The sequence below is a fragment of the Macaca mulatta genome, chromosome 1 (assembly GCF_049350105.2).
Source record: "Macaca mulatta isolate MMU2019108-1 chromosome 1, T2T-MMU8v2.0, whole genome shotgun sequence".
Lineage (NCBI taxonomy): Eukaryota > Metazoa > Chordata > Mammalia > Primates > Cercopithecidae > Macaca > Macaca mulatta.
The window spans coordinates 185,564,738-185,591,960 of record NC_133406.1 but is presented as its reverse complement, the minus strand read 5'-3'; the positions used below and the strand labels follow the sequence as shown (position 1 = coordinate 185,591,960).

General features: G+C 53.3%; 2 protein-coding genes across 46 annotated transcripts in view; one reads left to right on the top strand and one right to left on the bottom strand.

Annotated features, from left to right (window-relative positions):
• The window catches only part of PCSK9 (proprotein convertase subtilisin/kexin type 9), a 29,139-nt gene extending 8,561 nt beyond the window's left edge, over positions 1-20,578 (top strand). For 3 of the 43 annotated variants that reach the window (XM_077995598.1, XM_077995340.1, XM_077995665.1), the window contains 10 exons: positions 2,187-2,310; positions 8,043-8,176; positions 8,410-8,551; positions 11,730-11,926; positions 13,068-13,251; positions 13,778-13,951; positions 14,241-14,389; positions 15,220-15,397; positions 17,089-17,270; positions 19,120-20,578. In XM_077995598.1, coding sequence (XP_077851724.1) covers positions 2,187-2,310; positions 8,043-8,176; positions 8,410-8,551; positions 11,730-11,926; positions 13,068-13,251; positions 13,778-13,951; positions 14,241-14,389; positions 15,220-15,397; positions 17,089-17,270; positions 19,120-19,335 — 1,680 coding nt within the window. In that variant the 3' untranslated portion in view covers positions 19,336-20,578. 43 annotated transcript variants of the gene reach the window in all.
• Positions 20,579-22,048: 1,470 nt separating this feature from the next.
• Positions 22,049-27,223, bottom strand: part of USP24 (ubiquitin specific peptidase 24) — a 148,445-nt gene continuing 143,270 nt past the window's right edge. For all 3 annotated transcript variants that reach the window (XR_013401708.1, XM_015140361.3, XM_015140366.3), the window contains one exon: positions 22,049-24,799. Coding sequence is in view for 2 of the 3 variants with exons in the window: in XM_015140361.3 (XP_014995847.2) it covers positions 24,737-24,799 (63 nt within the window). In the remaining variant the exon portion in view is untranslated. The remainder of the gene's footprint in view (positions 24,800-27,223) is intronic.

The following is a 27,223-nucleotide window of genomic DNA, read 5'->3' as shown; positions in this document are numbered from 1 at the left end:
CCTGCCAGCCATTCTTATGCCAATGCATCTGCTACCTATGGAAACCTTTAGGGACAAGGCCCTGGGATGTTCAATGGAGCCTGAGTCATTTTATAAAAAAGCATGACTCAAGGGTCTACAATTTCTTTGAGGCTGCTGCTATCAGAGTAAAGACCCTACTTTAGGACAGGGTGGCCCTCCTCCCTCCTGGATGTCACATCTTTGGTGGAGAGGCAGAAAGGGGACTGGGTATTCTCCTCACCCTGGCCCTAATGCTTCAAATCTTAAAAAAAAACCTTCTTGTTTTTGCTTCTGCCCCACCTTCTAGCCCACCTCTTTTCCTGGCCTGTCACTTGATGAGAGCGTGTGTCATTTTCACACTGATTCTCCACATGGCAGGGGGTGCTTCTCAGCCTCCTGCAGACAGTGAGGCCCAGGGTCTTGCCCAAGGTCACACAGCATGTAATGGGCAGGGTCAGAGTCTGGACTTGGGTCTCCTAGCTGCACTGTACTGCTGCTCCACGGGTTAATCAGCTCAGCATCCCGTGGCTGAACAGCGACCTCATACCAAGGCCTGTGGGACCATGACAGGGATTGATAGGGTCCCTGCCTTAGGAACCCGTAGTCTAAGTAGAGGAGACTGACAAGTCAATGCCTTCCATCAGTCTGCTCAACACACATTTACCAAGCGCCTACTGTGTGCTGCAGAGGCGAAGATGACACAGCCCAGGCCTTTCCCTCGAGCTTACAGTTCAGAAGGAGAGACTGATCAGTGACCGCCAGCCAGTACAGCTGACTATGGGACAATGTGCTCAGCAGTGGGGCGAGACGAAGAAGGTACCCGTATAGCACCAGATGACAGGCACAAGCCCCACAGGCCAGGGCAGCTGCTCAGAGGAGAGTAGGCCAAGCAGAAGCCAAGCGGAAAGCTGCAGGCATTTGCCATTGAGACCTGGGCTTCAAACTGGGCATCCTACCAGCCTGGGTTTGAGTCCCACCCAGCCCCTTATTAGTTGTTTAACCCTGGGCAAATGCCTTCACCTCTCTGAGCCTCATTCCCCTATCTGTAAACCAGTTATAATAATGGGAACATTCATTTAAGGACTAAATGAGGTTGTGAAGCATTCAGCAGATGCTAGGTATAGAAACTCGCCAAAGTGGGGGCAGGTTAAGAAGCCTCTGGGGATACCAAGGCATCCAGGGACTAGTTGTGGCAGGAAGCTGTTACCACTTAGGTCTGAAGGGTAAGGAGAGGGAATAGTTTTCCCTCTGCCCAATTGGAGCTGGTGGCACGGAGGAGAGGCTGCCCGTGGGGAGTCACCTGAGAGTTCACCGCTGCCATGCGCAGGGAGTCAGGAGGTAGGGAGGGAGTGGGGCAGATGCACAGTTTTTTGTTTTTGTTTTTGTTTTTGAGATTCTATTGCCCAGGCTGGAGTGCAGTGGTGCCATGTCAGCTCACTGCAACCTCTGCCTCCCGGGTTCAAGCAATTTTCATGCCTCAGCCTCCTGAGTAGCTGGGACTACAGGTGTGTGCCACCACGCCCAGCTAATTTTTGTATTTTTAATAGAGATGGAGTTTCACCATGTTGGCCAGGCTGGTCTCGAACTCTCGACCTCAGGTGATCCCCCACCTCGGCCTCCCAAAGTGCTGGGATTACAGGCGTGAGCCACCGCGCCCAGCTGCAGATGCACTCTTGTCCCTCTAACTCCTGCTGGTGCCTCCCATTGGCTGAGCCTAAATGGAGGCTTTGCAAGGGAGCTGGTGCTGCAGTTTGCACTGAGCAGGCTGGAGAAGGCTGGGGAATAGACTGGGGGACAAACCGAATTGCCAGTGCTGTTATGTCATGATTTAGGCATAGTGTCCAGGGCCTGAGCTTCACTCCGTGTCCATCCTGCCCAGAGCCTTAGCACAGCCTGGCTCCCAGACAAGATGTCAAGTCCAGAATCCTTCCTAAAAGGAATCCTTTGTGCTAGGCCTTGTTGCAGGGATATGGGAGTGCTAGGCTCCCAGCCTGATCAATGAGTGAGAAAACTCAGGCTCCTAGTCTGTCCTCCGGGGCACCAGGAGGGAGTCTGCCGGGACAAGGTGGGAGGCTGCTGGGCTGGGATATGGGGACAGGTGTGATCAGGTGAGGCCAGGCTGTGGCTGTGTTTGCTGCTGTCCAGATGGCTTAAGCAGAGTCCCCCAACCTCTCTGGCTTCTGCAGGCCCTGAAGTTGCCCCATGTCGACTACATCGAGGAGGACTCCTCTGTCTTCGCCCAGAGCATCCCATGGAACCTGGAGCGAATTACTCCTGCACGGTACCGGGCGGATGAATACCAGCCCCCCAGTAAGACCCCCCATCTGTGCGCTGCCCCTTCACACCTGAGCTGAATCCATTTGCTCTGCTCTGGCCTTGCCTCCCTGCCAGTGGTTTCCACTTCTTGGGGGGCTTTGGGACTCAGCACCTCCACTGACCCCTTTTTTTCTGTCCCATCCCCAACCCCTGCAGCCCCCACTGCCTGCCTTCCTGTAGCTCCACAAATGCAAAAGTCTTGCCTTAAATGATCCTCTTTTCCTCCTTGTCTCTTGTTTTCCTCTTCTCTCCATTTGGAATGGCCCAGCAGGCTGCACTTACCTTAGAAGGAGGGTTCATCTGATGGTGACTCTACCTAGGGTCCCTCCCCAGGCCTCTATAACTCCCAGTGCCCTGCAGACTGGACCAGACCCCTTAATGGGACAGACACAACCCGGACTGGGATGCCCCTGCCTAGCTTCCTGTTTTGCTGCTCTCCCTGCCTCCAGCTCTGTTTGGCTTTCTGGATCTCCCTGCATGGCCCACTTTGTGTCTTCCCTCTAGGCCTTTCCTTCCACTGTTCCCTCTGCCTGGTGTGGCCTGACTGTGGGAGGGAGGGAGGAGGAGTAGCCATGGAAAACAGTCTGCATTCTAGCAGGGCCTTGCAGGTGGCAATTCCTTGCAGGTGGCAATTCAGTCAGGGAAGACTCTAGATGCACCTGGCCTGAGGAGAGGATGAAGGGTTCTAGTTGGACTGTGTTAAGTTTGAGGTGCCCATGGTGTGAGGTCTGCAGCTCAGTGCAGAGACAATGCAATGTGGTGGGTCCGTGCAACATGGTGCCAGGACGCAGAGCTTGGGGTGAACTCAGCTTCCACCCCTTACCGGTTCTCGTGGGGTCTTGGGAAGCCACTTCGTTCTATTAGCCTTGTCTTTCTTGTCTGTAAAATGGGCACATAACCCTGTCCCTGTCCTTCTCACAGGTTGCTGTGAGACTCCAGTGAGTTGAAGGGTGTGCAGATGCTTTTGGAAGTGAAAAGTTGGGGGCTTCTGTGTGACTTTGCATACTGTATGACCTTGCATATGTCTGAGTTGCTGCCATTGCAACAGATCAGAGCTGGTGGGCAGGAGGTGGAGATAGGGTTTGTGCGGGGGACATCCTCTGGCAAGGGTGGCAGCAGCAGAAGCGAGGGGCCTGGTTGGTCATGTGTGCTGACCTGACCTGGGCAGCCTGTGGCCAGGGAGAGGACAGCTCCTCTGTAGGAGGAGCCTGTTCCTTTCCAACCAGGTGGGACCTCTTCTGTGGATTCCTGGAGCCCCCTGCACTCCACATTGGCGCCTCAGGGACCTCCCGGAGCAGGCTAATATCAGAGACTGAGAGGGACACTGGCAGAGGGTCACAGAGGCCCCAGTCCAGGCAGAAGACCAAGAAGATCTTGCCCCCTAAGTTAGTTTCCTAGCACTGCTGTGACAAACTACCACCCCCTTGTTGGAACAAATTGATTCTCTGCAGTACTGGAGGCCAGAAGCCTGAATCAGTGTTGGCAGGACCACGTTCTCCCCGGGAGCTCCAGGGAGAAGCTTCTCTTGTCTCTTCTGTGTCCCAACAGCGGCAGCACACCCATCCCAGCCTGTCTTCACACAGCCTTCTCTGTGTCTCTCTCCTCTTCATTGTCTCATAAGGACACTTGTTGTTGGATTTGGGGCCAACTGGATCATCCAGGATGATCTCATGTGGAGAACCGTAACCACATCTGCAAGGACCCTTTTTCCAAATAAGGTCACAGCCACAGGCGGTGCGGGTTAAGATGTGAGTGTACCCTTTGGCAGCCACCATTCCCTCCTCTCCCTTGGGCCAGAAGCAGACGTGGGGCCCTTTCCTCCCCATAGGATGCCCATGGATTGTCCCCCTCCCCACTTCCCCCGAGTGTCTGTGGGAAGTGGCAGGAATGGCAGGCAGGGGTGTGGAACCCCTTCTGGAGTCACATCAAGGGCTTGGCTGGAGGATGTCCTCCTGGAGCTGTTGTGCTGGCATGGGGCAGGCTGGCTGGGCCCAGCAGCAGCCTCTTCATTCATGGGGAGGCCACAGGCATGGGCCCTGGAGCTGGCTGCCGCCCTCAAACCCAGACTCTGCACTCTTAACTGTGTGACTCTGCACACATCACTCACCCTCGCTGATCCTCAGGTTCCTAGGTTCCTCTGCAAAAGCGAGGGAATAGTAAGCCTCGCTCTGGGGGGCTGTTAGGAGGGTTAAATGAGTTATTGCTATAGCATGCATTTCTCTGTCAGGTATTGAGTGAGGTGCTGTGATTTTAGCCCTGCATTTTTCTTTTCTTACCATTCAACAATAACGTCTTGAGCACCCACTGTGTGCCAGGCACCGTATTAGGTGCTGGGGATACAAAGGTGAATGAAATGGACGTGGTCTCTTTCCCCAACAGTGTATCCAGAAGATTAATCCATTCCTTAAACAAATGCTATCGACACAAATTAGTTCCGGATAGGCTGAGAGCTCTGAAGGAGTGCAGGCAACTGTGAGCCTGTGTATCCGGCAGAAGGATCAGGAAAGGCTTCCTGGAGGAAGCGCTGTTCCAGCCAAGACCCACGGGGGCATTATTAACCAGGCCAAGGGGACAGTGTCCAAGCAGAGGAATGAACATGGACTGAAGCTGTGAGGCAGGAGGGAGTGTAGCCTGTACAGAAGGGACTGAGGCTGGTGAGACCAGCAGGGCCTGGGTGACCTCCAGGGCAGATGTGAAAGGAAGAACTCGGCCACAGTCTGAGCTTCTCAGGCGCATGGCAGGGCTGCCTGGTGAGAGCTAATGAGCTCCCTGCTCTGGAGGTATGCAAGCAGGACTGGGCTCCCACCTGCCAGAGGCCGCAGAGCTTTCTGTACCAACCTAGAGGCTGGAAGAGGCCACTCCAAGGCCTCTTTGCCCCTGAGAGTGGTGGCTTTTCTTGAGGCCACCTTGCCACACTGTCACAGGGAACTAGCAGCCTCTGCCTCACCCAGGGGTTTGGAGGATAGAGGGGGGCCTAGGAAGGGCCCCAGAGGCCCTGTGTCCTGTCCGAGCTGAAACCCTTTCCACTGGAAGGAAGCCCAAGGATGTTCCTGTGGGGGCTTTGGCTTGTGCTTTCCCTCCAGTTGTGGAGGCCATGGTGGGGCTGTGGGCCCTGGGTGGGCGTTCCAGGCTTACAGCCTCTCTCCTGGCAGTGTCTTACCAAGAGCTGCCCCTTCGCCAGGCCCGCCTGCCCTCTGCTGGCCATGCTTGCAGCCTCCTGACCCTGTCCCAGCAGAAGAGTGCGCTGGTGTCAGCGGGCAGGAACTGCCTGTATTTAGAAGGTGTGGGGCTGTGCTGGGGCCACACCCCAGGCCCAGGGATGTGACCTCACAGTGGTCACATCATCTTGCAGCGGACCCCAAGTACAGCTCCTGGAGCAGATGGTGGTCCCAAGCACAGGTGGGACCAGAAAGGATTGTCACCTGGGCTAACTCAGCTGCGGCCTCAGTTCCCTCCTCACACACGACGAGCAGCATGGACTGGAATCCTGCCCAGCAGGCCTTTGGCTTGATGTGCGTTGTGTGGCTTATGTCCAGGTGGGGAAGCAGCTTCTGTGCTGTCTTCTAGATGAGCCTGTATCCCCTGGGCTGTCTGCCAATGTATCCAGTTGTACCGTCAGCCTGGAAGCTCTGAGGGAGAACCTTGGGCTGCTTCCTAAGCACCTGTATCCCCTGTAGCCAGCTCGGGGCCTCTGCTAGGAGCAGACCGAGCATGGCCTATGGGCCTGGCACCATCTGGCCTCTGCCCACCTTGCTGGCCTTGTCATGTGTCTGCCCCTCCGACATTCCATAGCCCAGTTCAATATCTAGTGGTTCCTCTAGGAACCAGCACCCTTTGGTCTCCACATGTCTTCAGGTCGGAGCTCACAGCGCTCTCAACTACCCCTTCCCAGTGCAGCACCGGGCACGTGGTAGATGCCTACTGATGAGTGAAAGCTCCTAACACACTCGGAGAGCAAGGACTCTGCCTCATCCCGCAGCCTGGGAGGACAGGCAGACTGCCGAGGACCTGCCCAGCATGCTACAGAAGTAACCGAAGTGCGCATGGGCACTGATCAGTGGAGCGTCCTGCTGAGACTGGAGGCCATAGGGCAGGGCGAATAGTGTCTGTGCAGGCTGGGGACTCACAGTTCGGACTGGGCCCAGCCCTACTGCCACAGTGGGTGGGTGGGAGGATGTAGGACTGGGAGCTGACCTTGCCTGAAATTAGTGTGGGATCTCAGAGCAGCCACTGAATTGCTCTGTAGTGGGCTAAATAGTGGCCCCCACAGATACACACACCCAGACAGAGCCTGTGAGCCGGACCTTATTTGGAGAAAAGGTCCTTGTAGATGTAATTAAGCATCTCAAGATGACATCATCTGGATTATGCGGTGGGCTGTAAGTCCGGTGATGTGTCTTTATGAGCGAAAGGCGGAGGGAGATTTGAGACACACAGGAGGGGCCACTTGGAGACAGAGGCAGAGATTGGAGAAATGTGACCACAAGCCAGGGAGCATCAGCAGCTACCAGAAGCCGGAAGACGTGAGGCAGGGTTCTCCCTGGAGCCTTCGTTGCTGAGTCTGGGAATTTGTTACCGAAGCCATAAGAAGCGACAACACTCCCTGAGCCTCCCGTACTTGCTCACCTGTCCTGAGATGAGAATCTCTACTCCGCAGCATATTTGGAGGATCACTGCCGGGGACACAGAGGTGCTGTTCAGATGGCACTTCAGAAGACTCAGGAGACCCTGGGGCAGGAGCAGGTTGATTGACAGCCCAGAGGGCTACCATCTGGTTCCACCTGAGGCCCTGCTTCTCCTGGCTGCAGGGGTTCCAGGGCCAGGCCATTTCCGCTGGCGCAGGACTCTTCTAGCAGCAACCTGCCTGAAGTCTTCCTTTGGCCTGGCTGAGAGTTTCTGAGACCCGCACTGGTGCGGAGGTGCTTCCTTCCTTGCTTCCCTTCTTCCTCCCCCCCGTCTCCGCCCAGTGGGCTGGACCTGCCTTGCATCTGTGAGCTCTCCCTACTTTCTCCTACACCCCAATCTTTGTCCTGCACAGGCAACTCCCTCAGTGAGTCTCTTGCAGCTTTTACCCCAGTGCCGGCTTCTTGGAGAATCCAAACTGATCCAATTAGGTATAGGGTAGGCTCTCGGTGACTGTTTTCTCTGAGGCCGTGACTCATGTGAGGTGGAAGCAGCCCCTGTGAGCCCTTCTGGTAGCTTGTGGAGTGCAGAATGCTTGGACCTGGAGTCAGGAGGCCCAGACACACATCCTGTCCGAGCTGCAGCTTCCTGTCTCTAAAATGAGCCGACCAGCGCAGGCGGCCAGACATCACTGTTATTCTTTGAGTCTTTAAATCATGTTGTCTTTCTCGCAGACTCGGTGAGCTGTGAAAAGCTATAATAGGGGCTTTATTTTACACTATGATATTATTTCTTGAACATTCATATTATTGTTGGATATTGATATTAATATGAAGGAGCAGGATGACTTGGGTCCTTCCTGGCAGTAGCATTGCCAGCTGATGGCCTTGGACAGTTATCTGCCCCCTCTAGGCCTCCCTTTCCTTGTCTATGAAATATAGAATAGGATCTAGCGTGCAAGGATTTTTTTGGAGGTTCAATGAGTGAATATATTTAAGGTGCTTTCACCAGTGCCTGGGATATACTCCACAGTTTCTGTGTGTTAACTATAAGGTTGACTTCATGCTCATTCCCTCCTCTCCCACAAATGTCACCTTGGAAAGAAGGAGGCAGCCTGGTGGAGGTGTATCTCCTAGACACCAGCATACAGAGTGACCACCGGGAAATCGAGGGCAGGGTCATGGTCACCGACTTCGAGAGTGTGCCCGAGGAGGACGGGACCCGCTTCCACAGACAGGTAAGCACGGCCCTCTGGTGGGAGGGCTGCCTCTGCCCATATCCCCATCCTGGAGGTGGGTGGGGACTCCCGTCCAAGAGTGTTGCAGCTGTACTGCTGGGCTACAGTCCCCAGCTGTCACTGTCCCCTCCCTGCCATCAGTTGTGGGAAGGGTGTTCATCCATCCAGCCACTTGCTGATTTGTTATGGGGTGGGGGGGTCTTTCTTATGTGGTCCTTGTGTTGGCTGAGCAGGCCAGCAAGTGTGACAGCCATGGCACCCACCTGGCAGGGGTGGTCAGCGGCCGGGATGCCGGCGTGGCCAAGGGCGCCGGCCTGCGTAGCCTGCGCGTGCTCAACTGCCAAGGGAAGGGCACGGTCAGCGGCACCCTCATAGGTGAGTGATGGCCCCAGACAGCGCTGGTCTCTCTCCATCTGGACCTGGCCTGGGAAGTGGCTTGGACTGGGCCCAGGGAGAGCTAGTCTCCTAACCAAGAATGCTGTGGCAGCCTCTGCCGCAGAGCCAGAGAACCAGAGTGCCAAAGCTGGCAGGGTCCCCAGTGACCACGAGTGCAGATGAAGAAACCCAGGCCCCAAGAGGGTTATGCAGGTAGCCCAAGGAGTGCAGACTTGACCCTGGGTCAGTGACCTTTCCACAATTCCACACTGCTCCCCTTTTCAAACCTGCTGACATCTTTGTGTCTTTTGTGATGTTATCTTCAATGTGGAGGGACTCGAGGTGATCTAAGCAAACTTCTTCTATCTTCTGCTTGCATACTTCTGAGACCAGAGGACTCACTTACTTGCATGACTGGCCCTGCAGGTCACACTGGCCAGGCAGATGTGGTGGAGGAACTGGCAGAGGACTTTTTCTAGACTATGACTCTATTTAGTCCATCTGGCGGCCCCCCTGTGAAGTCCAGCTGAGAACTAGGACTCCGGGGGCCTGTGGACAGAGAAGAGGGAGGGTGCTCTCCCTTACTGACTTCCTCCTGTGGCCACTGAGCAAGGCCTCTGTACAACATGCCCTGGGGCTGGCCTTGCCATAGCTGCTGAACAGTTGATGAAACCAGTCCAGAGAGGGGAGGTGACTGCCCAGGGTCACACAGCTCAAGCTGATGATGTCACTGGGATAGGTGCCAGCTCTGGGCAGCGGCTTGACTTCCACTGCAGGCCCCAGGCCCCAGGGTCAAACACTGGCTCTGGAGCTAGCGGAAGCAGCCCATGGGTCCGTTTGAAAGGCTGAGGAGGCCCAGGAGTCTTCCCTGTGTCTGCCCTGAGACTTTCCTACAGAGTACAGGTTTTGATGTTCAGTTTTAAAGGCAAGAATCAATAACCTTCGGCCCCATCAGGTGACCCCTTGTGCCTGTCCCACCCCTTTATTGACTGACCTCGGCTCAGTCAGGCCAGTTCCTGAAGGTCAGTGTGTGGAGGGGAGGCTGTTCTTTCCCAGAAAGGCCTTCCCCAGTCCTGGTGCTCTGGCCTCTGGAGGACTTCCTGGAGAAGTCCCTTCTTTGGCATCCCAGTCAGTGTATGGGAAGCCCTTACTGCATGACCTGGCACGGGGCAGGGGCTCGACAGTCACTACTGCCTTCCTTGGCGCTGCCATTTCCTCCTCTGTAAGCAGGTGATTGTGTGTCGAGTCTGAGCACACAGATAAGCACACAGCAGGTGCTTAATAACTAGCAGCTGCAGGCTGGGTGTGGTGGCTCACGCCTGTAATCCCAGCACTTTGGGAGGCCGAGGTGGGCAGATCACCTGAGGTTAGGAGTTCGAGACCAGCCTGGCCAACATGGTGAAACCCCATCTCTACTAAAAATACAAAAATTAGCCAGGCGTGGTGGTGGGTGCCTGTAATTCCAGCTACTTGGGGGCTGAGGCAGGAGAATCACTTGAACCCAGGAGGTGGAGGTTGCAGTGAGCCGAGATTGTGCCACTGCAATCCAACCTGGGTGACACAGCAAGACTCCATCTCAAAAATAAATAAATAAATACATAACCAGCAGCTGTAAATGTGGCTGTTGTTCTTCACCTCCACACTCAGTGCCACTCTGCTCCCTTCCTCCGTGGTGTGAGGGTCCTCACTAGCTGTCTTCTAGGAGAAGCATGGCTGTGAGATTCCAGCTCCATCCTTGGCCACAGCTCCTGGAGACATCTCAGAGACCAGGATCTGGAAGGCTCCCACACCCCATTTGACAGGGGAGAAACTGTCAGTTCCAGGTCCCCTTGCACATCAGGGCCAGAGCTGAGTTAGGCTCCCAGTCTCCAGGCCACTGGGCCAGAGCTCACAGGCTGGCAAAGGGTTAGAACTGTTACTGGTGGCTGGGTGTGGTGGCTCACACGTGTAATCTTAGCACTTTGGGAGGCTGAGGCTGGCAGATCACGAGGTCAGGAGATCGAGACCATCCTGGTGAAACCCCGTCTCTACTAAAACTACAAAAAATTAGCCAGGTGTGGTGGCGGGGGCCTGTAGTTCCAGCTACTCAGGAGGCTGAGGCAGGAGAATGGCGTGAACCCAGGAGGCGGAGCTTGCAGTGAGTCGAGATCTCGCCACTGCACTCCAGCCTGGGCAAGAGAGCGAGACTCCGTCTCAAAAAAAAAAAAAAAAAAAAGAGCTGTCACTGGTGACAGTAGCATGAGGTAGATCATGGTCTACACCAAAATGGGGGATGTAGTGCCACTGAGGCCAGAGGGAACCACACCCTCAAAGGTGGGGAGTTATGGTATGGGGGGGTCCTGGGCGTGGAGTCTTTTAATTCTTCAGACAATCCTGGGAGCAGCTGTCCCTGTTTCATAGAGAGTGGGGTCACACAGCTGGTGAGTGGGCAGCCAAGACTCTGTTCAAGTTTGTGTGGGTTCAACACTTGTGGCCACGGTGGAGGGGCATCTGAGCCAGGCCTCAGAGAGTGGCAGGGAGAAGTTGGGTGGGGCAGGGCGCCCTTCTCATTCCTCTGAGGCTCATCCTCTCGGTGCCTCCATTTCCTGGAAAGGGATAATAAGGTTATTGTGAGGATCCCCTGAGTTCATATATTCAGACACTTAGAGCCAGGCACACAGAAGGGCCGGGGTTGGCTAGTTTGATTGCTGAGGTAATTGCTAATATCTTCCAGTTTCTATTGGTCAAGGTTCCGCAGAGAAGCAGAGCCAGTAGGATGTATATATTAAGAGTTTCAAGGAATTGGCTCATGTGACCCTGGGGGCTGGCAAGTCTGAAATCCACAGGGCAGGCCAGGCAATTCCTGCAGAATTTGATGTTGCAGTATTAAGTCCTAAGGCAGGCCTGGAGTAGAATTCCTTCTTCCCTGGGAGGCCTCAGTGTGTTCTCTGCAGGCCTTCAACTGACTAGATGAGGCCCACCCACGTTACGGAGAGTAACCTGCCTTACTCAGTCTCCTGATTTAAATGTTAGTCACATCTAAAAAGTATTTTCGCAGCAGCATTTCCACTGGCTTCTGACCAAACATCAGGTCACCAAGTTGATCCCCAAAATTAACCATCACTCTGTGCCTGTAAGGGAGGGGCTGGGAATGGGGAACAGTTCTCCCCAGGGGGTGACCTAGGTTTGTTCCTCCCAGGCCTGGAGTTTATTCGGAAAAGCCAGCTGGTCCAGCCCGTGGGGCCACTGGTTGTGCTGCTGCCCCTGGCGGGTGGGTACAGCCGGGTCTTCAACGCCGCCTGCCAGCGCCTGGCGAGGGCTGGGGTCGTGCTGGTCACCGCTGCCGGCAACTTCCGGGATGATGCCTGCCTCTACTCCCCAGCCTCGGCTCCCGAGGTAGGTGCTGAGGCTGCTGCCCCAAGACGGGGAGCAAAGGGCAGGCGGGCCTCGTGGGCTTCTTGCAGCACGTTCCTGGAGGCTGAACCCTTCTGGCTTTGGAAGGAGTCGTCAGAGCCCCCCCGCCATGCGGGAGGCTGGGGAGGAATGGCCTCGAGCCTCCATCATCCCAGAGTCTGAACAGCAGTGACCCCGCCACGCCCCCACGTAGCGGCGCCCACGAAGCCACGCCCCCACAGCCCGTCCTGGCCACTCTCCCTCTTGAGGGTCTCCTGGTAGCCGCCCCCTCCCCATCTCCCTCCCCATCTCCCTCCCCAGGCCCTGCGTCCTCTGCCCAATAGTCTTAGGGCCCGCCCAATATTCTTAGGGCCCGCCCAATAGTCTTAGGCCCTCCCCACTATCCAGATCCCTCCGCAGCTGCATGACTGACCACTTGAGCAAGGCTAATGTGAATGGGAACAGTTGAGGGCTCAGACCTCACCCGAGGGACATCCAGAGAGTGTGCCGCAGGGCCGTGCAGTGTGGCTGCCGGGACACAGACACGGAGCCTCGGCCCTGAGGAGCTGGGGGGCAGTGACCGTCCCTCCTGTGACCACCACTCCTCCAGTGTCAGGTCACTGCGGGTATCTAGGGGAGAGAATCTTGTTCCACTTCAAGTCTGGAACTTCAAGTCTGTGTGTGTGCGCGCGCGCGTTGTGGGTGGGGATTGCGGAGCAGAAGCATACCTGACAGCGGTAACCCAGATCCTCCCTGGCCTCGGAGGCTTCCCTGGCAGCCCAATTTAAAGGCATCAAGCAAACAAAGCCCAACACATCTCTGCCTTGCCCTCTCAGTCTCCCCCCGTGGCACTTAGAGCCACCTGATACACCGAGTAGTTTCCTATCTCCCTCACTAGAATGTAAACTCCACAGGGGCTTTGGGAATGCTGCCTGGCTATGGTAGGGACAGAGGGGAGCACCAGGGCGGGGCAGGGGTGCCAGAGTTCTGCCTGGGGAGTCAGATTTTCCTTAGGAGGGGACATTTGAATGGGACCCAAACAGGTGTATAGCAGTTGTTCAGCCCAGCTGGCAAGGCCTCAGTTTGCTTCTGCAACCCCTCTCTTGGGCTCCTTTCTGTGCCACCTACCTCCTCACCTTTCCAGGTCATCACAGTTGGGGCCACCAATGCCCAGGACCAGCCGGTGACCCTGGGGACTTTGGGGACCAACTTTGGCCGCTGTGTGGACCTCTTTGCCCCAGGGGAGGACATCATTGGTGCCTCCAGCGACTGCAGCACCTGCTTTGTGTCACGGAGTGGGACATCGCAGGCTGCTGCCCACGTGGCTGGTAAGTCACCACCCCACTGCCTTGGCCACCGTGATGCTAACAGCCCTTTGGCGGTCAGGGTCTGTGCCAGGACCTCCAGTGCCAGGCTCTGTGCAGGGGGACCAGAGATGAGACAGGCCTGATGGTGCCTTCATGGACACTCAGTCTGATGAGGGAGACGAGTGCACAGTGGGAACACGAGGTTAGGGCTGTATTAGAGGGAGCCCAGAGGAGGCACCTGCCCAGCCCGAGGGTCAGAGAAGGCTTCTTGGACAAGGGACATTTGATCTGGAGCTTGATGGATGAATAGGAGTCCACCTGGCCGATAAGACAGCAACTACCAAGGCTTAGAGGTGTGACGGAAGGCTGTCTTACCTCACTGTGTGAGGGACTGCAGGCGGCTTACCTTCTAGAAGAGAGCTTGGTGTCTCTGGTGTGTGCACGTATTTTTGTGTGTATGTGTGTGTGTGTGTGCACTGGCAGGAGTCCCCTGCTGGGGCAGGAGGGTCAGGCCGTCACCATCTTTCACCATTCACCCCTGTACCAGGCATTGCAGCCATGATGCTGTCTGCCGAGCCGGAGCTCACTCTGGCCGAGTTGAGGCAGAGACTGATCCACTTCTCTGCCAAAGATGTCATCAATGAGGCCTGGTTCCCTGAGGACCAGCGGGTACTGACCCCCAACCTGGTGGCCGCCCTGCCCCCCAGCACCCACAGGGCAGGTAAGCAGGACGGCAGGGTGGGCGAGGCCAGACTGGGGCTTGGGAGGTCTGTGTGACCTTGACAGTCTCTCCCCTCTCCCTTGTCTGTGTAAGGAGGATGACACCACCTTAAATAGGATTAAATGAGAAGGGGGCTCTGAAAGGGCTTTGCAATATTTTCATAACATGTTTTTATAGAGACAGTTGAGTATGTTCTTTAAGCCCTCCTCTCTCCTACCATGAACTAAAGATTTTTGTGGAGGTCCCCTCACTCCCAGCACCCCCTCCTCATCCCAGGCACTTTTTGCAGGTTGGCAGCTGTTTTGCAGGACTGTGTGGTCAGCACACTCGGGGCCTACACGGATGGCCACAGCCGTAGCCCGCTGCGCCCAGGATGAGGAGCTGCTGAGCTGCTCCAGTTTCTCCAGGAGTGGGAAGCGGCGGGGCGAGCGCATCGAGGTGGCTACCCCTCCTTCGTGTGTGTGTGTGTGTGTGTGTGTGTGTGTGTGTGTGTGTGTGTGTGTGTGTGAGTGCTGGGCCCTGAGGGACCCGCAGCAAGCCCCTCCATCCTCGACACTCCAGCTCTTCTGTAAGCTTACAGGGCTGGCCAGAGCAGGAGTGGGGCACTCCTCATCTCACGCTGCTGGGGGCCGCTGGAGAGAGCCACAGTGAGAAGGATTTCCTAGAGGCTGCAGGACAGTGCTGGATGGATTTTCAATGGGTGCTGGATGGGTGTCAGCGTGAGGGTCAGGGATCTGCTACTCTGGACTCAGCCATCTCTAGGCCCTTCTCACTCAGGTGCTCCATGGTTCTGGGAGCTGAGAAATCTCAAACCAGCAAAAAAGGGGAATTGATGTTGATGCTACAGGGTAGTGCACAGATGCCATCTGGTCGCAGCATTTTGGTGGAAGGGCAGTGCCCAGTCAGGAGAGTGAGGAGGGGCAGGCATTTCTGGCCTGGGAGATGGTGTCTTAATGCTTGTGTGGGAGGCAGAGTGGGTGGGGTGGAGCCCGCTGGGTCCTTGCTTTGGCCTCTTGGATTTCCCTGTATCTCCATTTTGAAACCACTCTGTGTTTGGAAGAACTTTTGAGTATTCAGAGCTGCCCATTGGCAGAACAGTCTACTTTGGGCAGGAGCGAGCTCCTTGTCCCCAGAAGGCTAGGGGCAGGGTCTGACTGGCCCCTGGTAGGGACACTGACGAGGGTGCTTGAGTTGATCCTGTCTAGTCCCTTTCTCTGTTTTCAAAGCCCATTCTAAAGCAGATTCCTATTTCTGTCTTTGACTCTCAGGCCCAAGGGGGCAAGCGGGTCTGCCGGGCCCACAACGCTTTTGGGGGTGAGGGTGTCTACGCCATTGCCAGGTGCTGCCTGCTACCCCAAGTCAACTGCAGCGTCCACACAGCTCCACCAGCTGGGGCCAGCATGGGGACCCGTGTCCACTGCCATCAGCAGGGCCACGTCCTCACAGGTAGGAGGCTGGGCCTGCCCTGGGGTGAGGAGAGTTCCCTTTCTCCTTATGCACCCACTGCCCTCGAGGCTTGGTCCTCATGAGTGTGATCCATGAGACTGGAACCCGACTTTCCATTCCATACTCTGGTTCTGTCACTTCCATGCCCTTTGACCCTGGGCAGGTGACCTTACTTCTCGTCTCAGCTTCCTCCTCCATAAGAGGGAAAAAGGTATCACCTGCCTCATTGTGTTGCGAGGAGATAGGGCACTGGCCTGGAGCATGGCAGGTGCTTTGCCTAAGGTGGTGCAGTTCAGGAGAGGCAGCTCCAGAGAGAGGACCCCGGCTGGGGCTGAAAGGAGGGCAGACCTCGGTTTGAATTTCACTCTGCCACTCGATAGCTCTGTGACCTGAGCAAGTTACTTAACGTCTCTGTATGAGGAAATGATGGGTGCTAAGCACTTAGCTTAATGCTTGGACAATATAGATTCTAGCTATCGTTACTATTATTGTCATCACCTGTTGCTTTAAAATCCAGTCTCTGGTATAGGCAACTATTGATAGGCTACCCTGTGTCGAAAACATGTCCAGGCAGGTAGCAGGAAGTCACAGATGGGGACTCTTGGGGCATCAAGGGCTGGCGCCCCAAGGCTGAGCTGTTCTGGTTGGGTGGAGCGTGAGAGGTCTGGGAAGACAGTGGAGCTCCTGCCTGGAATAAGAGGCTCAGAGTTGATTCTCGTCTGAGCATGTCCAGGGGGGCCACTGAGGGTTTGGGAACAGGAAGGTGAGGGTGAGAACCTAACTCTGGGCACAGCAGGCTGGCATGTGGGATGGATGTTCAGGAAAGATGAGCGTAGTCAGGTGGCTGGTGCCCTTGTCCAGGGGAGAGGCTCCATCCGGTCCGGGGATCCTGGCTTGGAGGGAAGTCCGCCATGCTGTAATCACACTCCCCTTTGGAAGTGCTCAGCCGATGAACTCACAGGCACATGTCAGTTTGAAGTCATGGAATCTGACTCTATGAGGCACACCTCAAAGAGCCCCATTTTGCAGCTAAGGGAACTGCAGGCTGGACATGCTGAGTGACTGCCCTGAGCCCTTGCATCTAGGACATAGAGAATGCTAGTAACCACGACCCTACCATGTTCAGAGCACATGCCAGGCTCCATGCTGGCGCTTCACACGTGTCATCTTCACAGTGTCCCTGTGAGTAGGTGCGGTTTCTCTTTCCATCTTACAAATGAGTAAACAGAGCCTCAGTGTAGCTGAGTAATAACTATTTTCGGTTTCTTAGCCAATGCGTGTGTCTGACTCCTAAGCCCATGGAGGGCATCCCCAGGTGGTCCAGACAGACCCCAGCTTACCGTTGAACTTCTGCCTGCTGGCTGCATGGGGAGTTTGGGGGAAGTTTGAGCATCTCAGGCCATAGAGCCCCTGCTTCACTGTCTCCATCTCTGGGTGGAGAGATGATGTTTTTCCTGAGAAACTAAGGCTCAGGTTGAATGGCTCTCCCATGGTCACACAGCTGGTCAGGAGTGGAGTTGAGAACACAGGAGTCCTGATGCTCAGGCCAGCATCTCTTATCTTCTTTGAGTTGTTTCTGGGTTTCCTAGCTCCTGCCTCACACTTTAAAGAGAGAAGGTCTGATGGGGATGGGCACTGGAGACGGAGCATTCCAGCATTTCACTATCTGAGCTGGCCTTCCTCTGACCCAGGCTGCAGCTCCCACTGGGAGGTGGAGGACCTTGGCACCCACAAGCCGCCTGTGCTGAGGCCACGAGGTCAGCCCAACCAGTGTGTGGGCCACAGGGAGGCCAGCATCCACGCTTCCTGCTGCCATGCCCCAGGTCTGGAATGCAAAGTCAAGGAGCATGGAATCCCGGCCCCTCAGGAGCAGGTGAGGAGGCCTGTGAGGACGGGTGGGTGGGGTGCCGTGGGGTGGCGTGAGTCTCTCCTGTGCAGCTTTTCTGGGTCAGTTTGTGCCACCACCATACCGCCATGCATCAGGGTGGCGGTTTGCCGGGTAGATGCTGTGGGCAGCTTCCGCCATCGTGTGGACAGTGTGTGTATGTATCTGTGTGTGGCTGGGTCTGTTTTTGCTTTTGTCCAGATCAGTAAGGTTTGTTGCCTGAGTACCCCACTCCACTTGGTGTAGAATGTGCATAAATTTGCCATAAAGAAATACAATATGCATGCATTTATTGATTGATCTATTTTTTTCTAAGATGGGGTCTTGCTATGTTGTCCAGGCTGGTCTCAAATTCCTGGGCTCAAGCGATCCTCTGGCCTCAGCCTCCCCAAATGTTGGGATTACAGGCATGAGCCACTGCACCTGGCCTCTCTGATCTATTTAACAAACCTGCTGGGAGGTTCTCAGGGTCAGGAGCAGCACTGGGCTGTGAGGACACAGAGCTCACTCAGCCATGACCCAGAGGGGGTGCCTGAGCTGCATGCCGAAGGTTGTTAGCATGACCAGCAAGGCAAGAAAAGGCCCTGCGGAGATTAGCGAGGCACGTGCCAAGCCCTGGAATGTGAGAGCCAGGCCTTCTAGAAACCTGGGTGTGGACATGACCAACAGTTGCTCTGGAACTCTCCTTTTTAAAAGCCAGTGGGAGCTTCTTCAAAGGCAGCCCTAAGGAGTCCGCTCTTAAAATGAACTCAGACTCGGTTTTAAAATGCAAGTCTGTGTTGATTCTGGTCTGGATGGTGCATTCCTCCATAGCAAAAGACAGTGTTGTTCTTGGATCCACTTTCCCTGGGTGCACTGAGGGCTGCGAGGTTCCAGGTGCTCTTCCGGGCACTGGGGAGGGATACAGGCTGGACAGACATGTTGTTCTCCCTCCTGGAGCATCTGTTTTAGTGGGGGAGGACAGAAAACAAACCAGTAAATTACAGAGTACTGAAAAGATGCGATGGAGAAAACTATAGCAAGGAAGGGAATGGGGTGGGGGAGAAGTCAGGAGAGGTCTTGCTGAGAAGGTGGAGGAAATGGGCCATCAGGCAGGGAATGTGTTCCAGGCAGAGCAAAGGCCCCGGGGTGGGGATGCGCCCGGGAGTACCAGGAAACCAGAGGTGGGAGTAGTTACGAGGTGGGGGATGCCTCAGAGGGGACAGGGCCAAGTCAGGTGAGACCGAGGGCCACAGTCAGGAGTCAGCTGGGGCCACACAGGGGTCCAGCCTAGGGGGAGTGTGATCTGGCCTGGATCTGAACCTCTCACTGTGGCCTAGCTGCTGAGCTGAGAAGAGATGACAAGGGCCTTGGGCAGAAGCAGGGAGACTGGAGGGAGGCGGTGGAGGGTCCAGGCGTTGGGGCGGGGCTCAGGCTGGAGTCTGAAGGGAGCCTGCAGGCCTGGTGGGTGGACATGGGTGGGAGAAGGGGAGGACGGCACCAAGGCTCGGGCCCCTGGACAGATGGAGTTGCCATTAAGTGGGATGGGGCAGGCTGTGGGGCCGTCAGTTTCAGAAGGAAGATGAGTTTGGCATTGGCATGGTAGGCATCTGTCTGTCCCCGCGCCCCTCAAACCAGGCATGAAGCAGGAGCTCACGTGTTTGGTCATCGATGGTGCAGAACCGCCGGGGCGGGAGGTGCGGGGTGGGAGATATGTGTTTGTGTCTCAAATGGGCTCTGAGCCAGGGAGGGCTATCTGCCCCTTGGCCTCACAGCGGGATGTTGGAGGGAGAAATGAAGTGTAGGTGGGGGTCCCGGGCCATGTTGGACTGTGCTTTCTTCTCCTCGGCTCTGGCAGGTTATCGTGGCCTGTGAGGACGGCTGGACCCTGACCGGCTGCAGTGCCCTCCCTGGGACCTCCCATGTCCTGGGGGCCTACGCTGTAGACAACACGTGTGTGGTCAGGAGCCGGGACGTCAGCACCACAGGCAGCACCAGCAAAGAAGCCGTGGCAGCCGTTGCCATCTGCTGCCGGAGCCGGCACCTGGTGCAGGCCTCCCAAGAGCTCCAGTGACAGCCCCATCCCAGGATGGTGCCTGGGTAGGGTCAGGGGCTGGGGCTGAGCTTTAAAATGGTTCCAACTTGTCCCTCCCTCAGCCCTCCATGGCCTAGCCCGAGGGGACGGGGATGCTTCCACCTTCCTGGAGCTGCTGGCCTGGCCCTTGAGTGGGGCAGGCTCCTTGCCCAGAACTCACTCACTCTGGATGCCCCCTCCCCTGGTGGAGGTGCCAGGAAGCTCCCTCCCTCACTGTGGGGCATTTCACCATTGAAACAGGTTGAGCTGTGCTTGGTGCTGCCAGCTGCTCCCAACATGCCAACATCTGTGGGCAGAACAGCTTTTATTGAGCTCTTGTTCGGTGCCAGGCATTCAGTCCTCACGTCTCCACCAAGGAGGCAGGATTCTTCCCATGGGTAGGGGAGGAGGTGGTAGGGGCAGCAGGGACAAGCATCGTCAGGGGGCGAGTGTGAAAGATGCTGATGGCCCTCATCTCCAGCTCACTGTGGGGAAGCCCCTTGGGGCTCCCTTGATTAGTGGAGGCTCAGCTTTCTGGATGGCATCTAGCCAGAGGCTGGAGATCAACGCGTCCCTGGTGGTCATGGGCTGTGTCTTGTTTTCCTGAGTGACCTTTACTCTGCTCTATGCCAGGCTGTGCTAACAACACCCAAGGGTGGCCTGCAGGGAGCCGTCACCTAGCACTGACTCTGCAGTGTGCAATGGTGCACGCACCGTCTCAGCCAACCCGCTCCACTACCCAGCAGACTACACATTTGCACCCCTGCTTTACAGGGGAAGCAACCTGGAACCAGAGGAGGCATGCCTGCCAAGCTCACACAGCAGGAACTGAGCCAGAAACCCAGATTGGGCTGCCTCTGAAGCCAAGCCTCTTCTTACTTTACCCCGCAGGTAACAGTGAGGCTGGGAAGGGGAACACAGACCAGGAAGCTCAGTGAGTGATGGTGGAACGATGCCTGCAGGCACGGAACTTTTCCCGTATCATCTAGGCCTGATTCACTGTGGCCTGATGGAGATGCTTCTAAGGGATGGTGGGAGGAGAGGGACAACTGTCCCTCCTTGAGCACCAGCCCCACCCAAGCAAGCAGACATTTATCTTTTGGGTCTGTCCTCTCTGTTGCCTTTTTACAGCCAGCTTTTCTAGACCTGTTTTGCTTTTGTAACTTGAAGATATTTATTCTGGGTTTTGTAGCATTTTTATTAATATAGTGACTTTTTAAAATAAAAACAAACTTTGTCCTGACTTTTGCATAGACTTGACTGCCTCGGGTGATGCCTTGTTTATACTAGGAACTGGGTAAGTTTGTTGAGTAAGCCAGGTACTTGTATCTTGAGTACAAGTATTGGGTAAGTACTGGTGATGTGAACTTACTCCCTGTGCCTGTCCTAGGAATGAAATGAATGTCTTCCTGCAGCTCCCCTGATGACCCTGGCAGTCAAAGTGCCTCCTCCTTGGTGACGGATGCCCTACATCCTAGATGCTCTGTTGTCCTAACCTCCCAATCCCCTTTTCATTCTTTTCTCCCCAGTTCCTGGCACAGGGCCTGGCCCAGAGTATTTATGGAATAAATTACAGTGCCAGATGCTTCTGTGATGAGCCAGTGCTAAGTCTATGGCTATTTTTCATGATTTAAAATTCAGAACAGTCTCAGGTCGGGTGCAATGGCTCACACCTGTAATACCAGTACTTTGGGAGGCTGAGGCTTGCATGTAGGAGTTCAAGACCCTGGGCAACACAAACGTCATCTCTACAAAAAAAATTTTTTTAATTAGGTAGGTGTGGTAGCACATGCCTGTGGTCCCAGATACTCAGGCGGCTGATGTGAGAGGCTTGCTTGAGCTGGGAGGCTGAGGGTGCAGTGAGCTGTAATTGCATCACTGCACTGCAGCCTGGGTTACAGAGTGCACTCTGATCCCATTCAATGTAGGACCTCCAGGCCCTCCACTCTAAGGCTGGTGAGCATAGCTGTCTTAAGCAAGTTGTATCTCTACACAGCCCAGGTCATAAGGAATCTCAGGCAAAAATCCTCCCAGATTACATTTTCTGACAATTTAGTGTCATATATGAAAATCATTCAAGAGTTGACAGATGGCAATGGCTTGAACACCCCAACTGTGTATCTCTGCCCCTTGGAACCTAGGCCTGTTGTGCAAGCCTAGACTCTCTCTCCTTCCCCTCCCCAGGATCAAGTGTCAGCTGGTTAGATATCCACACCTTGACAGCTCTGTGATGTTGGAACAACTTGGTTCTTGCAGAGGGTTGGCAGGTCGTCACCAGGGATCAGGGAGGAAGGGGTGTGGCTTGCAGGAAGAGGAAGATCTGGACTAGCAAATAGGGAAGGGGATCCACGTGAGCAACGCTGGACACTAGGAATGAGACTGAGACCTGTGGGATCTAGCAAGAAGCCCAGCGTGACCAGCGACACGATCTATGCTGGGGACCACTTGGGAGAGCCGAAGCTTTGGTGGAGATGAATGGAGAACATCAACCTAAGTTCAGCATCCTCCTCTAAGCTTTGCAGACTAATCCTAAAATGGTCAACCTCTCCAGAGGGAAGAACGGCAAAAGGCTCAGAGGACCCACAGTCCCCTTTATTAGTGTAAAGCACTAAGAGGAACCATAACAGCATTTAGCCCCAGGCACAGGCTTGTGTTCCCCCGCCCACTATGGCCGTGTTCTGATACATGAAGAATGGCGGCGAGACTCCAACTCTTATGTTTTTGAAAAATTTATTTTATACTCTTAGAAGCTAAGAACTTTGCCACGCATGAACCAAATTTAGAATTAAGGTTCTTCCCTAGTGTATCTACTTACTTTTGAAATTTTATAAACAAGATTTTATACACAAGAGGTAGCAGAGGAAAATTCCAGTCTGCTTGTTCCAAGCTCAGAAGGTAACTGCACACACCTCAATGTTAGCAGGGAAGGTGGGGCAGGACAGGGTAAGTTTGATGATACGGTGCTCTACTTCCTAAAACTGATTGTAGTTGTCAGTGACCGTGTGAGGACTCCAGGAGAAGTCGTGGTCAGATGCCCGCTGGGATGCTTGTTTTCTTTCCCAGGATGCCTTCAACAGGCAGAATCGGCCATCCTAAGATCGGCCTCACTAAGGGAGCTTCTTGAGAACACACAGCATTATTGAGTTAATTGTGCAATTCCTGCTCTGTTTGCAGACCATTTTGAAAGGTTTATAAAAACATCTTCATCCAAAAAATTGGCAGTAAAAATGACAACTCTTCCAAGGTAAGCCTGTCATAATTGTCACTGTTGTACTACATTAAAAAAAGTCATCAGCAGGTTCATTGACTGTAGCTGTCAGCAATCAAGTGGTTACCAGCAAAGTGAAAACGATGGTCATTGCAGCAACAACATAAGCAACATGATCTGAAGCGTATAATATACACGGTGGACGATCCTGATGAAGCTTTTCAGTGAGGACTGCAGGTGCTGGGGGTGCGGAAGGCGTTGTTTCCATAGGAAATAAGGGGACTAGAAGTGGCGATTTCACTCCTGATTTTGGGCTCCTGAGAGTGCAGTTGCCAGCGATGACATCCCAGCGTGGATCATCGCCAGCATTTCAAGGTCATGTCCCACACAATCTCTTGGTGAGGATGCGGGTGGAGAGAGGGTGAGAATAGGGTAGGGGAAACAGTAGGACAGGAAGTATTCACGTACTCAAAACCAATGTTAGAACATCACATTTCAAACTGCAAGAACACTGGAACTGTCTGAAGTGTGCCACTTGCCTCTGTCCATTTCTCTAAGGGCACAGTTCTGCTCTTAAGTGCTGGCCCTTCCATCTTTTCGGTGTGTTTGACAAAAGGCCATTGCCAGCCTCCAGCAAGTCACAGAATAACAAAGTGAAGTCTGACGGCACAGAAACCCTCACTGCCAGAGAATGAAACGACTGGGCCAGGGCGAGAGCACAACAATGAGACGCCATCTGCCTGGCCACGTGCCCACACAATGCCACAGCAGCCAGACAGGCACTTCAGGGCTGGCTGCGCCTCTGTGACTTGGCAAATCTAACTGACAGTGAAAACCTGGCACTTCCTGAAGCTCCCTAGTTCTGTGCATGGTGAGATGAAAATAAGGCAGAACCTGTAACTAAAGGCAAAACAGGGCCGAAAATGTGAGCAATTCAAAATACAAAATGTACAAAATATATATGAAATAGTGGGTGTAACCTCCCCCACCATAAAAGGGAGCTGGTATAAATGAGTGAATGGTGCTATACTTTGCAAATACAACTAAATGAATGGTTATTCAATTGCTTTATATTTATTTCTGGGAAAATAAATCTTAAACCTTGACTGCCTTTTCAGTTAATCAGTCATGTTGAGGAGAAACAAATTCTCAAATTCCTTCTCTGCATTACAATTACTACGAAACTCACAAGCAGTGTGTACCAACTCAAATAGTTAACTTCATATACAACCAGTACCAAGGGTTTCAGTAATTGTTTTAAGCAAAAGCAAATGATTGCAGATCACATGATTTAAGACTACAGTTTATTCAATATGTCTCCAAGCATTAAAAAGATAATTCTATGAAGTCGAACGCAGTAAAATTATAACTTAAAGTGCTTTTATTTTGCTGTTTTTAAAATGTTTGGGGAATAACTCATAAGTGACTGATGTCAAATAACGCACCCTGTACTTCTGGAGAACACAGCATTTTCAAAATTGCTCTTTTTAATATCAATTATATCAGAAAAATATCTTCAAGAGCTTAATGTTTCCCAATTTTTGATCCTGATCCTGGTAACCTTTCATCAAGATCCAAGCTTATGCGTAGGGTTCTCATCTAGACCCATCTGAAATTCTATACAAATAGGGAGACATATTAAATACAAAGGTCTGTGTAAATTGACTTCTTTAACTACTATTTTACAGTGAAAAGGAATTTTATTACATCTTTACATCATTTTAAATTGGATATTCCTGTTTAATGTTACTGCAAGATTAAAAATTTGCCCCCACATATCTAAAAGCAGCTTGCTTTTTTTTTCTTAAAATATAAAAACCAAAGGAATTTGTTTTGTAGCATCGTAGAGAAAGCAACAGCTTTATGCTCACTTTTGTATGTCTGTGTAACAAAAAAGTCTGCCACTGGCTCTATTTCTGAAAATCTCCACAGAAATGTGAATCCACATATAGACCACGCTCCCGGGACAGCTGATCCACATGCCGGAGTTCTTCCACTGTCAAACAGCTCCCAAATCTTCTAGTGGCCTAAAAATGCTTTCCTTGAGAAATACACGATCCGCCCAAGTCACAGCAGCTTTCCCAGTCTAATCTCCAGGCTCTTCCAAAGGGTTCAAGTTTGAGATTCTGATTCCAAGAAGATGCTGAGCATCCTGTATTGTGTCTTGACTCCTCTCAGGCTGGGCACGTTCTTCTAGGGATCAACATCGTCAAGGTCACTTCTCAACTCACCAATCATCATGGGAGATTCTGAACCCTGCAGAAAAGAAAAGGAAGTTAAAGTTCATATGGTTAGAGAAAAGATTTTCTATGCCGACTTGTGTTCTGCAATTTAAACATGTCTTCATCTGGCAACTTAATGCAATGTTTATCAAAGGGTAATAAAATGTGATAACCATTACATCTAATATTTGACAATTCATGATTATGTAAAACATGTACATTTCTATGATCTCATTTAGTCAGTGAAACCACCTAGCGACTTGTCTAAAGTCACAATGCTACTCTGCACTCACGTGAGAACGCAGAGCAGTGATAAAGCTGGGAGGCATTGGTGGCCACTGCGCCCGCTTCACGTTGGGCACTGTGTGAGCCTCCCTGCCCTGCACCTGCCAAATATGGGCTCTGGGTCACTCCTGGGTCTGAAGGCTGCCTCTGTTACCATCTGTGTGGCCTTTGGCTTACACACTTGGCGAATCGTTCTGAATACTCACCGTATGCCGTGGGACTGATCTAGTTGGAGCTCGGGTGGGGAGGAGCCAGGACAGTCTCTCTAAAGTGACAACCTAAGCTCAGTGACAGTTGGGGGTGAGTAGGGGGGCCCTGAGGTGGAAGGAAGAGAGTATATTTGATAAATAAAATTCAAAAAATGGGCCAGGCACGGTGGCTCATGCCTGTAATCCCAGCTACTTGGGAGGCTGAGGCAAGGAGAATCGCTGGAACCTGGGAGGCAGAGCTAGAGTGACCTGAGATGGCGCCACTGCACTCCAGCCTGCGCGACAGCGTAAGACTCCATCTCAAAAACAAAAACAAACAAACAAACAAAAAATCAGAAAATGGGGTGGGGAGGTGCACAGGGGCTAGATCAAGCAGGACTATGTTGAGGATTCTGGCTTTTCTCCTCATAACAAAGGAAAGTCTTTGAAAGGTTTTAGCGCATGAACCGGAGAGAAGCAGGAGTGGAGGTGAGGGGGTCCTTACAGACATGAGGAGAGAGAGGCTGACGACAGGTAGAAGAGAGCGATGAGCACCCTTTCAAAGGGAACTGTCCGCGATGACATGGGGGTGCTGTGTGTGAGATAAGGAACACTGACGGAGGGCCAGCTTTGGTGGGGGCAGGGAGGAGTCGTTGGGCACATCGAGCCTGAGGTTTTTAAGGTATGCCAAGTGGAGAACGTCAAGAACAAGAGAGCTGGATGTTCATGTTCAGAAATCCAAGGTGGGTACAGAGCGAATACGGAGTGGGGGCAGGAGGACACAGGTCGGAGACTCCACGAACCTTTACTGGTGGCCTAGAAGAGGTGGTATTAGGAAGGAGACGAAGAAGGAACAGCCAGAAGGGTTTGAGGAAAACTACGAGAGAGAAGTGTCAGGAAAGCCCTGGAAGAGTGTTTCAAATGGGAAGAGCGCCAGGAGCGCCAGATGCGGCCGAGCACTCGGCTAAGATGAGGCCTGAAAGCTGCAGGCCACCTGTCACTGCAACTGCTGAGTGAGAGAGAAGAGGGAGTCAGCGGGCAAGAGGTTGAAGAGCAAGTGAGAGATAAGAAAATGGGGAAAGTTAAGTTTAGAGAATTAGTTGAAGTTTGGCTGCAAAGAAGAGGAAAGAAGGCAGGGGCAACAGGGAGAAGAGAGGCTTTGACAGGGCAGAAGAGAAGCCAGTGTGCTGAGACGCCGCTGGGAAGGGTCTGGCAGGGAGGAGCGTTCCGGATACTGAAGAGTTACATACACACTAGAATGCAAAGCTCTGCCAAGGTGGGCGGGGATGAGTGCTAGGGGCTTTAGGTGGACAGAGGCAAATTCCCACTGTCACAGGAGAGGGGACAAGAACAGTGCAGATGCTTGGGAATTAGTGGCCGTAGGAGCTTTCCTGTGACAGCTTTTATTTTCTCTGCAAATGAAATAGGTGGTGAGGTCACGTGTGGAGTGACCTTGGGCTAAGTCACATCACTGTGCTGGGCTGCAGTTACCTTTCTGTGAAATCAGGGTGACAGCTGCCTCACATAGTGCTTATGTGGATTGGAAAGATAATGCTTAAAAAAAAAATGGCACCCACTACATCAGTAACATTCATTTAATGGGGCCTATTCTGTATCAAGTACTGTGAAGGGACCACAGAGGAGACCGCTGTTAAGGAAGGTTACAGACTATTGGAAAGACGTAATGATTACTTTGACACTTAGTTCAGTGTTTGCACACAGTGGGTGTTCAATACGTATTTATTTTCTTTTTCCACTATCATGATTGGTATTAAAGCTGTTTTTTTTTTCTTTTTTTAAAATAAATGTCAAAATTTTCTTGGACTCCCCCAGAAAGCAGGTATAATTCAAGAACATGGCAGCTTCTCTTTCAAGAGTCCACGTTTCCAGGAAGGCTGGTGAGAGCAAACAAGGGACTTTGAGTAACCTGGCAAGGCAGAATAACGTGAACGAGCTGGAACAAATCCACCTGTGGCCTGGCTTCA